The sequence below is a fragment of the Ciconia boyciana genome, chromosome 8 (genome assembly GCF_034638445.1).
Source record: "Ciconia boyciana chromosome 8, ASM3463844v1, whole genome shotgun sequence".
Lineage (NCBI taxonomy): Eukaryota > Metazoa > Chordata > Aves > Ciconiiformes > Ciconiidae > Ciconia > Ciconia boyciana.
In genome coordinates, this window is record NC_132941.1 from 47,914,617 (window position 1) to 47,928,903 (window position 14,287).

Genomic DNA, 14,287 nt, shown 5'->3' on the forward strand with positions numbered 1-14,287 from the left:
AAGAGTGGCTGGAAAGCTGCCCAGCAGAAAAGGACCTGGGGATGTTGGTTGACAGCCAGCTGAATATGAGCCAGCAGTGTGCCCAGGTGGCCAAGAAAGCCAACAGCTTCCTGGCTTGTATCAGAAATAGTGTGGCCAGCAGGACTAGGGAAGTGATTGTCCCCCTGTACTCGGCACTGGTGAGGCCGCACCTTGAATACTGTGTTCAGTTTTGGGCCCCTCACTACAAGAGAGACATTGAGGTGCTGGAGCGTGTCCAGAGAAGGGCAACGAAGCTGGTGAAGGGTCTAGAGCAGAAGTCTTATGAGGAGCGGCTGAGGGACCTGGGGTTGTTTAGCCTGGAGAAAAGGAGGCTGAGGGGAGACCTTATTGCTTTCTACAACTACCTGAAAGGAGGTTGTAGTGAGATGGGTGTTGGTCTATTCTCCCAGGTAACAAGTGATAGGACAAGAGGAAATGGCCTCAAGTTGCACCAGGGGAGGTTTAGATTGGATATTAGGGAAAATTTCTTCACTGAAAGGGTTGTCAAGCATTGGAACAGGCTGCCCAGGGAAGTGGTTGAGTCACCATCCCTGGAGGTATTTAAAAGGCTTGTAGATGTGGTGCTTAGGGACATGGTTTAGTGGTGGATTTGTCAGTGCTAGGTTTATGGTTGGACTTGATGATATTAAAGGTCTTTTCCAACCTAAACAATTCCATGATTCTATGATATTTTCCTTTATGTAGTTTTAAATCACTCCCCTGAAGTCAGAGATGACAAACTAAAACCTGTAAAAACTACATTGTGCTGGTAATAAATCCAGTAACATCTGGGCTTCTACGATTTTGTTTTCCCTAACTGTGTTGGGTCTTGTTATAAACTAGAAGTTGCAATGGTAATTAATTAACAATCTCTTCTTTTGGGTGAAGATCAAGTAAATCCATTATCTCCATCTTTGGTACTATTCACCATGAGCTTTTACTGGCACAGCTGTGGATCTTACAAGAGGTAGAGTAGTAAAGGGAAAATACCCATTTATTCATTAGAGAATTCTTTCCTGTTTTAAATAAGTAAATTAATTTTAAGCTTTACATTTGAAAATTAAAAAAAAACCAAACAAACCAACATTAAATGGTAGATGTATATGTCCAGCTGTGGATGCCTCTTATCTGATCAGAAAATCATCTCCTTCTCAGTTTCGGTGTCAGAACTGCTCATCTTCGCAAGTCTGCTCACAGGATGGCACTTTTTATCAGGTAAGAGGCACTCACGACTGTACGTACTACAGTCATTAAGGTCCTGTCAGCACTTCAATGGTAATCCAAGTTGTGGAGTTTTTATAATTTCTCGCTACAAAGTGCTAAAATTCTATGAGAAAGTCCTGAGCATTTTCGTTCATTCAGAGAAAGCTTTACTGAATGAATAAATAGAATCCATTCAAAAGGTTTAAGGGTTTTCTTTCTCTTTACATTAGGCCATTTATCTTTTTGTTAGAGAGATACCATTCTGTAGGCTGATATCTGCATCAGTCTGGAAGGATTATCTACCTCTTCCTGTCTCATCCTTCTAACTGGTAGCATTGGGCAGTCACTGACAAGGGATCAAAACTGAAGAGTGTAAATCAAAAGAGACTACATTGATTTCATCTCTTTATGGCAATTCCTATGTTCTTTTTAATGGAGTAAAGAAATGTTAGATTTTTCTAATACTGTATTCCTTTCACATCTTTTAAAATTAGAAATGGAATAATGCCTTATCTCTAAAATGTAACAAACCAAAACCTCCAGAACCTGCAAACTGAAGTTGATTTCTAAATTTAGTTGATCAAATGGTTCATGCCTATATGAAACAACATTTCAGTTTCCTCATTGAGAATTTTGATTTGAACTAATTTCTAAAAGTTACTTTGGAAGTTTGAAATAATATTTTTGCTTGAGCAAAAAAATTAGAAGTTAATGATCGAGGGTCATTCCCCACTAGGGATGGGAGTGACGTACTGCAGTCACGCCTACTTCAATAATTAGAATTGTTCCAGCATAGTGCATTTTATTTATACTGTTGGTTTGTAATTTTGTTTGCAAAAAACACTGAGCCTCACTGGTTTACATGGCAATTTCAGTGAGGTGGCTGCTCTGTCTCTGCCTGTGTGCACTTCCAATTAGAGTTGAGTACTTTTAGCGCCAATTTATATAATCAAAGTGAAAAACATGTGAAATAGTAGTTAAATAATACGGTAGTCATATCCTATGCAAAGAAATCAGAGACCAAGTAATTTACGATACTACAAATAAACATTTGTTAGTTCCACATGGAGACTACACATGGTGCTCCCTGTCTTCTCTCCTAAATGCCCCTGCAACTGTTGAATACCTCTGGTTTTATGTTTTGATTTCTCTGCACTCCAGTTTGTAAATCCCCAGCAAGTATGATCACATTTAGTTCTGCTGATCATTTCACTACCATAGCATGGAAAGTTTATTAACCTGTATAAGTCTCTGCAGTGATATCTTTCTGTTTTGGTCACTGAAGTTCATCTGTATTGCATTTGAAGGATGCGGTAAATTATTTCTGGTTTTAATGATAGCTTCTGTAATAATTCTTTATAATTCCAAATTTGCAATAAAAAAAGACTTAAATTGGTGATGTTCCTCTGCCCTGTGGCAGAGAGGTAGTTCAACCCATACAGTTGCTGAGACAGTAAGATTTTCCTGGTTTTTGTGCTATAGAAAACATCCACTATCCTAATGAAGTTAAGAGGAAAACATCACACTTAAATGAAGTGCTGACAGACTGAAAAAATAAGACATTTAGTAAAATAGAGCTTCCAGCAACAAGTGCCCAGGCATTCCATGGCACTTTCTGGAAACCCACCCACTCTTGCCTCTCATTCCACAACAGTTTTGTCCAGTTCAGGGATCCAAGCTGTTGATTTGCCATTTTTTTTCCAGTATGAACTAATGAAAATGTATCATGAGATCTGAAGTTGAGGAGTTTGGATTTGGGGGAGAAGTTAGCCTTCATCTCTCAGAAAATCAGCTGACAGCAATTTGACCTGATCTTTTTTCTTTTTTTTTCTTTTTAATTCCAGAGTAGCCTGGCTCCCATTAACTAGTGCTGACTACTAGTATAGCTATGGAACCTCCATATAGATAAAAATCAAACAAAGTACGTCATCTATAAATGGACTTTGTTTTAGAAAGTATAAAATTTCAAGATTGCTTTTCTTCAAACACAGCAACACAGAAAAAAGAGGAGTTGTTTGCGCACTCCCAAGTATATATGTTATAAAACGTATAAATCATGAAATACATAAAAGCAGATACAGGAATTTTATATTAATGACAAACAACTACAACTAACTGATTAGAGATTAAATATAGATTTGAAGTACAGGTATGGATTTAACTGTTGAAGTACAGGTATGGATTTAACTGTTGAAATGTATAGAATTATTTCATATAAGTAAAACTGATTGCCATATACATGTGTCTTAGGGATAAGCTCTGACTATTCTTAAGGCAATCTTTAATTGCATATTCTTTGTATTTTTTATGAATTATGTCTTCATGTTTTCTTGTCTGTTTTTGTTGTTGTTTTTCTCTTGCTTTTGTTTCTAGTCTTACCCTATGGTACTTCAGTATCGACCTAGAATTGACTTCGGTTAGACCAAAGGGCCAGATCCCACTGAGATGAATCCTGCACTATTTGTTTACCCATCGACAGATTGCACAATGAATGGATGTGCCTGGATTAGGGGGACACAACCAGATTTTCAGCATGCAAATAAGGACATTGTCTTTCTTAAAATTGTCAGTTGCATCTCTCTTGTTTCTATTAGAGCAAGCCAAGTGCCATTCTGCTACTGAAATGTGCATAAGATATTTGTGTATCTTACAAGTGTGCTGCAAATCATAGCCAAAATCATGAAGTGTACAGTCAAGATTCAAAAACTATGGAATATTTTTCCTTGTGTGTTAGAAAATTTTCCTGGTCCTAATATTGATTACACTAGCAAAATGGCAGAGTGCTCATTCCATGTGGTGTTGCAGTTTCACACACTTACTATTTTACTGAATATTGTTGTTTAAATCATAGACTACTGTACAAATAACTAAGGATTATACCTTGAAAATATTTTGTATAGAAAATATATTTAGAAAAGTGGTGATTGGGCCACTACCTTTTTCTTGATAAGCTTCTCATGGGTCCAGGTATAGCTCGCTCATGAGTGTGCAACAGTCCTTTTGCAGTGAATGAAGATTAATTACCCTTAACAAGAGATGTAGAACATGATAATTCAAAACAGCAATTTTAAGTCTTCTAAATAGATTCTGCTAATATTGCTTAAAAGCATCACAGCCTTTGTGATTGCACTTTTCTGTGGTTTCCCTAAAGACTGGAATTTGGGATACTAGGTATTTTTGGAAAATGGCTTCTGGTCAGATTACATTTCTTCTAATAAAGCCTTCATAAAAATGAAGTTAAAAATAATGTAAATATCTATGGAACAAATAAATTTCACTGTAAGAATACAACCAAGGCAAAATTTTACACAATTATTGCCTTTCATAGTAAGCATTTCCTTTTAAGATTGGTTGGAGGTATATAATATGCTAAGACAAAAATAATATATAGCTTTAATTACATTATATATCTCTTGTCACCATCTGGAGTTTAGAATTCATTGTAGAAATTTTCATTGGTTAAAGTCACATCATAAAATTATTTCCATAAAATTAGAGGTAATGCAATACTGAAGATAAGCAGTCTGACCAAAATAATTGTTCAGGTCTTCTTTTTCCTAAGACCCGGTAGTGCTGGATAAAAAGTGATTGTTGCCTTAGGTATTGCAAGTGTAATGGTTCTAGCATAGAAAGTTTATGGAGGTTTCTGGTAATGTTGCAGGGAGCATAGTAATGGATATGTTTTCTGTAGTCTTCCATTGTCTTTGCTCTCCTTAAAAGTCAGTTGAGTTTTTCACTTCAAATTTTGTGGAGATACTTATAGTTCAGTACCTTTATGTAATTTCTACTTAATACACGCCTGCTAGTATTGTAGATAACTATTTACTTTCTTATGCCTTTTGCATTGAGCAAAAAGGAACCAAATCAACTTTTCAGAAGTTACTATAGAGTGAACTAATCATATCTAGATAAGACAAAGTGAAAATTCTGTCTTGGGATCAAGTATAAAAGGTAGATGCAAGGCTGTAACTCCTTTGTAAATTTTTGTTCATGTACATTAGTATGTTTCTGTAGGAGAACAAAGCATGTTGTGGATTAAATCTGGCCCCTTTAATGTTAGTAGGAGTTCTAACGTTGATGACTTGAGGAATCCATATCTAGTCGGGTTGAATTCTACCATTGCACTCCAAAGCCCATATGACATACAGAAATAAAGATGCTGTCGGTAGCAGTCTGTTTAGGAAACCTGCCATTGCAGGTCAAGGTTGCACATATTGTGCAGATGCCAGTGACCCTGGGGAAGCAAAACGTTCAGGAAGCTGCTGCTCCTTTCCGCAGGCATAGTGTGCTGACTGGTATAGGCACTGGTTTGCCCACACTGTAGATGGGAAGGGGGTGTACATGCTGGCCGCAGGAAGCGGTTGTCTTTTTGCCTACCCAGTCTGTGATGTGCTACTTGGCAGGAACAAGAAGATACCCCATGTAGGGAGGGCCCTTCTCTGCAGAGTCTCTAGGGAAAAATAGATTCTTTGTGTATATAGAGGTCCTCCTCATGGAGCAGCTTGGAAGAGCAGAGCATGCATTCTAATTGCAAATCATTCTTCTCTTTACTATATACAGTTGTTTTGTACAGTAGAAATAGGATATTATTTGTAAATATTTACATGCACATACAAATGACACCTTACAGTTTTTTTTATCTTTCACGTGTTTTTATACCAGAATTTTCACTGTAGATTCACTTGACATAAAATGCCTGTTTCAGTTTATCACAAACCTAATGGTAGTACGCTTAAGCATAATTTCTGCTTGGTTCAGGGGACAATTTTTTTTCTCAACAGTTGCGCTTGCTGCTTTGACAAATTTGAACAGACTTGTTTTAAAAAGAGAAGAACACATTATTTTAAATCCATATTAAGTTATCTTACATAGAAGTTTGCATCCACCTAACAGGACCCCTGAAATAGCACTACTTTGTATTGGCTTCTGAATGGCAACTAATAGAAGATTTGACTGTTTAATGACTTTCCGTATTCACAATTCAGAGAACCATGAATTCTCTTGATCAGAATTGGACATTGGTTTAATTCACGGTATTTTCTTGATGCAACTTAAAGCTAGATTGCAGAAGGCAAATCTTCATTTTAAGCATGGAAAATACTGACAGATATGATTTAATGTTCCCAGCTGAGAATCATGGCATTAAATGCATATGATCTAGCCACCTACACTTTATGCACTTCTGATTTGATGGCACGGTGCCTGAGTGCTGTTATAGTTTAATAGTCTTTGTAGCAGTGAGGTGCCAGTGAAATAAGTATCTTAACTGGGCAGCTTGTATAACACAGGCATTGCCTTCTTTACAGGAAGTTTCTCACCTGTATAGTACCTATGTGCCATGTGTCTACAGATATGCATATTTAATTCATTTGTGCCAATTAAGAGTATCTGAATAGCATAGGAATATGAGAATGCCTGTACAGATTCCTGTGTGCCAAAGATGGGGTAAAGTGAAATGAGTACCTAAGCATTCCATTAAAATTGCACCATATGCCATCCTAGAGCAGATTGCTGTATACAGTCACACTTTCTGAGCATTTCCATGACAAAGTGTCACCACTGCATGTTCGTAAAGAATAGGAATATAAAATAAGTGTTGCTGCCACTGTGTTTCTATGGCTTTCCATATTGGCAGTACCTAGCCGCAGAGGAATAAGACCGAAAAAATTCCGCACTACTACCTAACCTTGCTGTCTCTTATTTAGCACATTTGGTGCTTTTTTTTTTTCCCCTGAAAGTGGAAGACTTGTATCTGCTTTTAACTCTGGGGTAACTCACTAATGAAAGTCAAGAGCAACTTTTTGTTGAGCATAGCTGTATGCTGCATTTGTCTAGTAACAAACTGTAAGCTAGATTTTACAAACGAGATCCTATAATATCTCAAACAATATGGAATTAGATGATTAATCAAGAAATGTATCTTCCATCATGCATTACTACACTGCTCATAGCTAAGGGCCTAGTCCTATAAGCACATTTTTATTTGGATGAAATACCAAATAAGATTACTACAGTGATCTAAGTGACTCATCACTATAGTAGGTACTGTTCATATGAAAGCTTCTGGGATTTGGGTCCTAGGAGTATGCAGCGCTATAAGTATATTGTGCATACTCAGCTAGCTTGCAGTTATTATGCAAAAAAAATTTCTAAAATGCATTATTTTGACTTTACTGAAAATGTTATATAAAGCAAAGTGCCTGATTATTAATACGGAATACCTTTTAAGTCCATTATTTGCATTTGGCAGGGTAATATTTGCTTCTGTATTTTATCTATGGTCTTAATATTTTCAGCAAGACTATTTCATAAACGTGCTGTATTGAGAGCTTTCTTTCATGGGAAACAAGCAGAAAAAGAAATGTGTTCTGTTAGATAATTTAAAATTGAAAAACCTATCTCAGTAGAAACTATATGAAAAGAATGACTTTTATATTGAAATTATTTCATTTTCGGCATGAGGAAACCTTGAATTCTGTATCTTGGTCTTTTTTTCTCCTTAGGCTCCAACAATTTGACTTGACTTTTTCTCTTCCGCAGTTATCAAAAACAGTTCCTGTGTATCTGCAGGAGAAAAGAGATAGATCACAGTCCCTTTAGATATAAGCTAGGCCCTTGTTCTCTGCTGCAGACAAAGTGATGGTCCAGCGTTCCATCTCATCTCTCCCACGTATAATTGTTAGACTTGACTTTGTGAGAGAAGTAAACAATTTTCCTTCCCTGCTGTTTTCTAAAATAACAAAATAGGCCAGTGTTTAGTCCTTTAACTGAACCAGTCATGGAGTTGTATTGTTCGGTTTCTGGTTTTTTACATTTTCATATCACTGAAGACACCAAGAGGCATTCACTCCCCAGAAAAAATGTTCTTGGGAGGACTTGCAACAAAAGGAATAGCATTCAGCTCAGCCAGGTACTACGTCTGGTAGAAATATTAGATAACAGATAGTTGTTCAAAGCCAATCTTAAGTCTCAAATTAACAGATTGAACCCTGTTTATGGAGGGGCTACATAAAATACTGGTCAATTACATGGACTGATCAAACTAATTTTTAACTGCCTTTGGTCTTTTCCAGGATAAGACTTATATGCCTGTCCACAGCAAATACGTAAATATAGACATGCTTAAATCAAGAACTTGGTCCAGTTTCTTCACTTAACCTAGACAGGTTGAAGGCATCTGTTTGATTCCATCGAAAATGCATATATCATGCAGGATATTTCCCTCTCATTTTACTTCATGCTATGTCATTTTATTATTAATCTCAGTTAAAATGTCTATTCAAGCACCCTGTATCCTGTAATTAATTCTAGGTTCTTAGACATCCTTTGCCCATTCCCATACCCCACCCCAATTTCATGCCCAACAAGTAGAAACATTGACAAGTTCTAAAAGAGAAATTGAAGATGAGGAATCAGCTCATAGGTCTGGTTCATCAGGCAGCTCTCATGGATTTCAGTAAAGTTTTCACAGTTTTGCATTTTGAATCCTTTATAGCCAGTTTGAACAAGGTAATACTTCCACAAGGTGTTCAGCTAAAGACACTTGTTTGAGGAAGGATTGCAGTCTACTGGAGCATGCTCCAGGAGGGATTCGAAGACGCAAGGGATTGATTCACCCTAAAGGAAATGTGAAAAGCTTCCAACTGCTCATTTACCGCTAGTTTTATCACATATGGGTAGTCTGGCCTTCAGACCTCAGCTGAAACTTCTTTCTGTAGGAATGTCCTCCAAAAGATGATCTTATAATGGTAATATATTTTTCTTCATAAGCAGATCTACCTGTTGAATTTTTTTAAAAAACTACTGTCTACACTGTCTGTAGATCAGATTAAAACATCAGATTCCAGAATAGGAAATTGATTAATTAATGAATTCCTGACACATTCTTCCATCCAAGGTATGTGCCATAATTCTTCTGAATTCAGGTAGCTTGCTACTACACTTGAGTAAGGACGTTGTTTCATTGTCTAGTAAGCAATTTAGATCCGTGCCGTTCTGGAGTGTGGCAGTGAAACAGAGGAGCTCTATAGATGGGTGGAAAGGTCCAGGCTACCTTTTGTACTTGCAGAAAGAAACCCAGTTCTGTAGGCTCAGGATGGAGGAGACATTCTGGAATGAAAGATGTCTACAAGTGGAAGTTTTTGTAATTACATTAATTTTAACCAAAGAGAGGCATTAGTTTGACTTTGCATGTTTATCTGAACCATTAGGCATACTTTTATTTGAAGTAACTTTTATGTGTATTTTTAGCAAATGCTTCTAACAAGGTTTAATAATGTGACAGTTGACAGGATGAGGTGAACAGAAGTAGTTACTGTGCATTTTCCTTTTTCCTCATGATAGTGAGTGGAAAGCAAAGTAAGAGAGTAGGTTGCTATACAGTATACAAAATTGCTGCAACAGTAAAACGTTTGTGCTGCTAGTTAACATACTGAGGTTTGTATTACAAATGAAGTTGTAATAACGATGTTTATCAAAGTGCAAGGCACATATTTTATGATGGTATTCTACTCCTAAAATTCTGTTTTGTATTATATTGAGTATAGTAGACGTCGTTGCTGTTGTCTCATGAATTTCGATGCGGTAAAATGAAACATGCTCCCTTTTTACTGAAAAATATCACATACTAATTGATTTAAAATTACTCTTTGTTGTCAGATATTTAGTTTGTTCAAAAAAAAGGTTTTTTTAAAATAAACTATTTTTATGGATAATCTGATTGCCTGATAGTTTTAAGGGACCTATTTAATACCAAAGGTAAAGCCACCCAGAAACTGACTTGGAATAAGGCACTGACACTTTTCTGGAGTGCAGTGATCAAGAGTTACACCTGGAATCAGTCACGCAGAACTTAACTGGTGGTAGCCGAATGTCACCAAGCTAAAGGGTTAGGCACACCTAGCAGTTTCCAAAACAAAATAGAAAAGGAAAAAAACAACAGGAGTAGCGTAAAGGTTGAGTTAACAGACCTAGAGTAGCTCTTTGAGTCACAGCTCATGTTCACGAAGAAAAGCACAAAGGCTTGCATTACTGATGTGTCTGCTATACCTGGCCTGTGAACTAATAAAAATCTTCAGTGTGCTGTCAATCCTGTAAACCTTCCAAAGCACAAAATATTCACCAAGCTACTTTTGGGTTTTCTAGTCGTAGTTCAGTGATATTTTGGAGGGTGGAAAGGACAGACTTGGAGGATAATGAGAAGATATTAAGTATGTTTTACAGATTTTTATAGATATTTTTTTAGCAAATGGCATTGCTGTCCTTGATGTGAGACCATTGATTAGCAAGAAGTCGATTCTTTTACTTGTGCAGCATAAAATAGAAAGAATAAAGAGATTCAAATATCTTGATTTCCTTTTCCAGGATAGTGATTAACTAAACTGGAAATAGGACAATTTAATTCTTTAGCTGACTGAAATATTTCGTGCTAAAAACTTACTAATTGTATTTTTTTCCTCAAATACAAGCTTCTTAGAATAAACATGAAGCAATGCATCATTTTTTTCCCTTATTGCAGACTTAAATATTGAAAGGAAAATATTTTGCGTTTTTTAAAATTAATGCAAAGCCTGAATTGTTGGATGTTCCAGGCTACTGAATAGATAATATAGAGTTACTCCCAATAGATTTTGGGGGGGATGGGGGCCTAAGTGTCCTTATACAAGCTGTGATCCAAGTTATGATAAGAAAGGAGCCTATGGTGAGCAGTAATAACGTTCTAATGCTTCCTTGCATTTGATCAGTAGTTACCAGTTTTTAATATAACAGCCATCACAGTACTTAGGAGCTCATAGAACATATTGTGATGTTATGTTGCTAATTTGTTTTAAAATATAAAATGTTGTAAGCTTTTTGTCAAAAGTGATAACATCATATTACAAATAAACCTTTTTGTGGTTGTAAAATTTAGCTTATAAATCATTCAAATTGAAGTGAAAAAAACACAGGTCATTGTTAATGACAGTCTATCCTACTATTAAGAATATATGTATTTTTGTAAAGGAAAAGCACTTGTAGATATTTAATCAGTCCAATATCTATCTATGTTAATGTTTTGAAAAAAAAAAAACAAAATGCTGCTTAGAGAATCACTTACATATTTTTATTTTTTGTGCTCAAATGCATTTTCTGTTGATTTATGGAATGTTTATTCTGTGTGAAGCTGTATAGTTAGTACAGCTGGGCTAAATGCATTTCTTAACTTAATCAATTGTATCTGACTCTGATAAGATATTTTCTGTCCGATCAGAAAGCTAATTGCAAAACATGGACTGGTGGTGCTGTTTTTCATCTTTGATATTAGTTTCATCCTGCCTTATAACATTTCTACTTCATAATAATTATTAAAAATACTGATAATTTTTTGGTTATATTTGTGTTTTAATGGATGTTTCAGGGTATATTTGGTTATTCAGTTGAATCTTATTATACTTATAAACATTTTTATAAAATGCTGACAGAATTGTCGGTACAGTATTTAAAAAACCAGTTCCCTGAATGAAAAAGTATGCCAGATTAGTCAAGTTTCATACTTACTTTCCTCCAAAGGAAACTACTGCTGGGTACATGCATGGAACATGATTGCATCACTAAAGTTTCTGAGCATTTGTATAAATAGTATTTTTTAAATTCAGAATAACTCATTTCTTGTAATGTTTTGCAGCTATTCGAACCCTCACTTTTAACTGTATTTTGATTCAACATAGTGCATTAACATAGTTTCAGGGGAAAACAAAAACAAACAGTAAAGCAAAGAATTTTATTAAAGTACAGTGAAGAGTGGCGACCACATTTGTTTGTAGTTATTAGTGTACAGTCCAAAACCTCTTTACATATTTCAGTGGGATTCTACAGGGGTTTACTCCGTGGGCCTGATGCTGAGTTAAGCTCTTCAGCTTGACCTCAGCGGAGCTACTTCCTTTAATTATCCTTGTAGCTAAGACTTGAAATGACCCAGAGTTCCCACTTTCTCACTGAATTTCCTTTCATGGGTGGCTAATATTGTTTAAATTTAATCTTATTATATGAACCTTCCCATAGGTAAATAAGTTTTGCAACACTGAGTGTGTACACTAGCAGTAGAATTCAGTGTTATAAACTCAGCGGAGTAAATACTTGCATAATTGTCAAATTGGGGGAGAATTTCACTCTATGAACACTTGTAATGCCACTATCTCATTAACACGCATCCTTCACAAAGATCTGCAAGTGACCACGTTTCGATGTGTTTCATTATTTGAATATTGTCCACTTTTATAATTTTTGTTAAGAGCTAATTTCTGTATTAATTCATAGGGGGTCAACATCTCAGGGTCACAAAGTAGCAGTTTAAAAACTTAAATCCATTTGAGCTGAGTGCAATACCAGTATTGCAGTCTTGCATCTTTTAAAGAACCAAATATGTTGTGTTTTGAAGTATTTAAAAAAGCACTGTAAATTTCACCCAGTTCTACCAAAGGAATGTTTTGGGGGTTTTTAAAATCTGTGCTAAAATCCTTAGAAGCTGAGTGTGGCCCTGGAAAAAATGAGACACCGATAACTCAGTTAGCACTAGTGAGCAATTTTACAATTAGGTAAGGGAAGTACTGGTACTAGGGGGGATTTTTGGCAAAACCCCATGGCCCTGCCGCTTGATGTAGAGTGAAGTGTGCCTGTTCAAAGCTGCATCGACATTTGTAAGCACGATTTTAGAACAACAGCTCGTGCAAACCCTGTAAAAACAGACCTTTTAGAATCTTGTGTATAAATATATCTGATACATAATGATATTTGTAATTATGTAACTACCTGTATGGCTCAGTACCAGTGATGTTAAATTGAGTGCTTCATGCTAATTTCAAGAATGTTCACAGCACCTTTATAACAGCTGATAACAAATGACAATTTGGTCTGACCCGTATGCTGCAAGATGCCTCTAGCCCAGTTGGATTAATTTTATGAAAAATCTAGATGAGCAAGAAGTATAACTAATCTGCTTACTAGCACTGAATTGCTCCTTTCTCAAAGCAATAAATATATTCATGTTGTAACATCTGTTGTGCAGCCTACAATACAAGTTGTTTTGTTGCATTGTTTCTATATAATTTATTTTGTGCAATAAAAAATCTCTGGTTTTATCTGAATTCTCTCTAGTTTGTAATAATATTTGAATTAAAACATTTACTAGCTTTGTATCTTAATCATGCAAGCGTACTATCAACTTGCAGAAATGCAGAGTAGAAAATGGAATGCAGTAATATTTTGCCTTATAGAAAAATCAGAAGGTACTTACATCGCCTAATTTTGTTCTCGTTAACGTCATAGGGAGTGATACCATTAATTTTCATGGGTGCAAAGCCTGCCTAACACTAAAGTTGACTGGATTTGGCACCCCATTTGTAAAATATAACCAGGTGGGCTACACAGTGTGCCTGTGTGTGAGGCTTTTTTTTAAAAGTACATTTCAGTGCTTAAGGATCCCATAGAGTGTCTGCCACAGTTTTTTTAAATCTAATTTCACTTCTTTTTATCATGCCAGATTTATTTTTTCCTTTTCGTTCTCTCCCTGTTTGATGTTTTCCTGAGTTAATATGATTTTAGTAGTATTTATTGTTCTGTGCACTTACCTTCTGATTACCCTTTATTATGTTGTTGGGGTTTTTTAACTCTAAGGTAACGTAAAATAAATGTGCATGCAAATTGGAAGCTAGAGGATATCCTTATAAATGAGCCCTTGGTGTGAACTAACAGTCTTCATACTATATACTGAGTTATTGCAAAGAATAGCAATGGAGGAAGAGCTGTTATTCAAGAAAACATACCTCTATCTGAGACGCTACTGTGAAACCTGCAATACCCCACCACATGAGATCTGAGATGTGGTTCAGATTTGGAAACGATAGAAAGGATTGCTGATTAAACTAAAATGACCTGAGACAAATAGCATTTTGCATCCACTTGTAAAATCCTTCTAGATGTTAGCAGAAGAAGATAACACTTGCTTGTGAACACAAAAGGTGAAGGTATATGTAGTATATTGCAATATATACATATGATTAAATGAATCATGTTTTCCATGGGATTT

At 35.9% G+C, this 14,287-nt stretch overlaps 1 protein-coding gene across 7 annotated transcripts in view; it reads left to right on the plus strand.

The window, feature by feature from the left end:
- The window catches only part of PCGF5 (polycomb group ring finger 5), a 125,065-nt gene extending 111,725 nt beyond the window's left edge, over nt 1-13,340 (plus strand). For 6 of the 7 annotated variants that reach the window (XM_072869278.1, XM_072869283.1, XM_072869279.1 and 3 more), the window contains 2 exons: nt 1,177-1,236; nt 3,598-13,340. In XM_072869278.1, coding sequence (XP_072725379.1) covers nt 1,177-1,236; nt 3,598-3,645 — 108 coding nt within the window. In that variant the 3' untranslated portion in view covers nt 3,646-13,340. The remainder of the gene's footprint in view (nt 1-1,176; nt 1,237-3,597) is intronic. The other variant, XM_072869282.1, reaches the window with a different exon arrangement.
- Nucleotides 13,341-14,287: the final 947 nt, after the last annotated feature.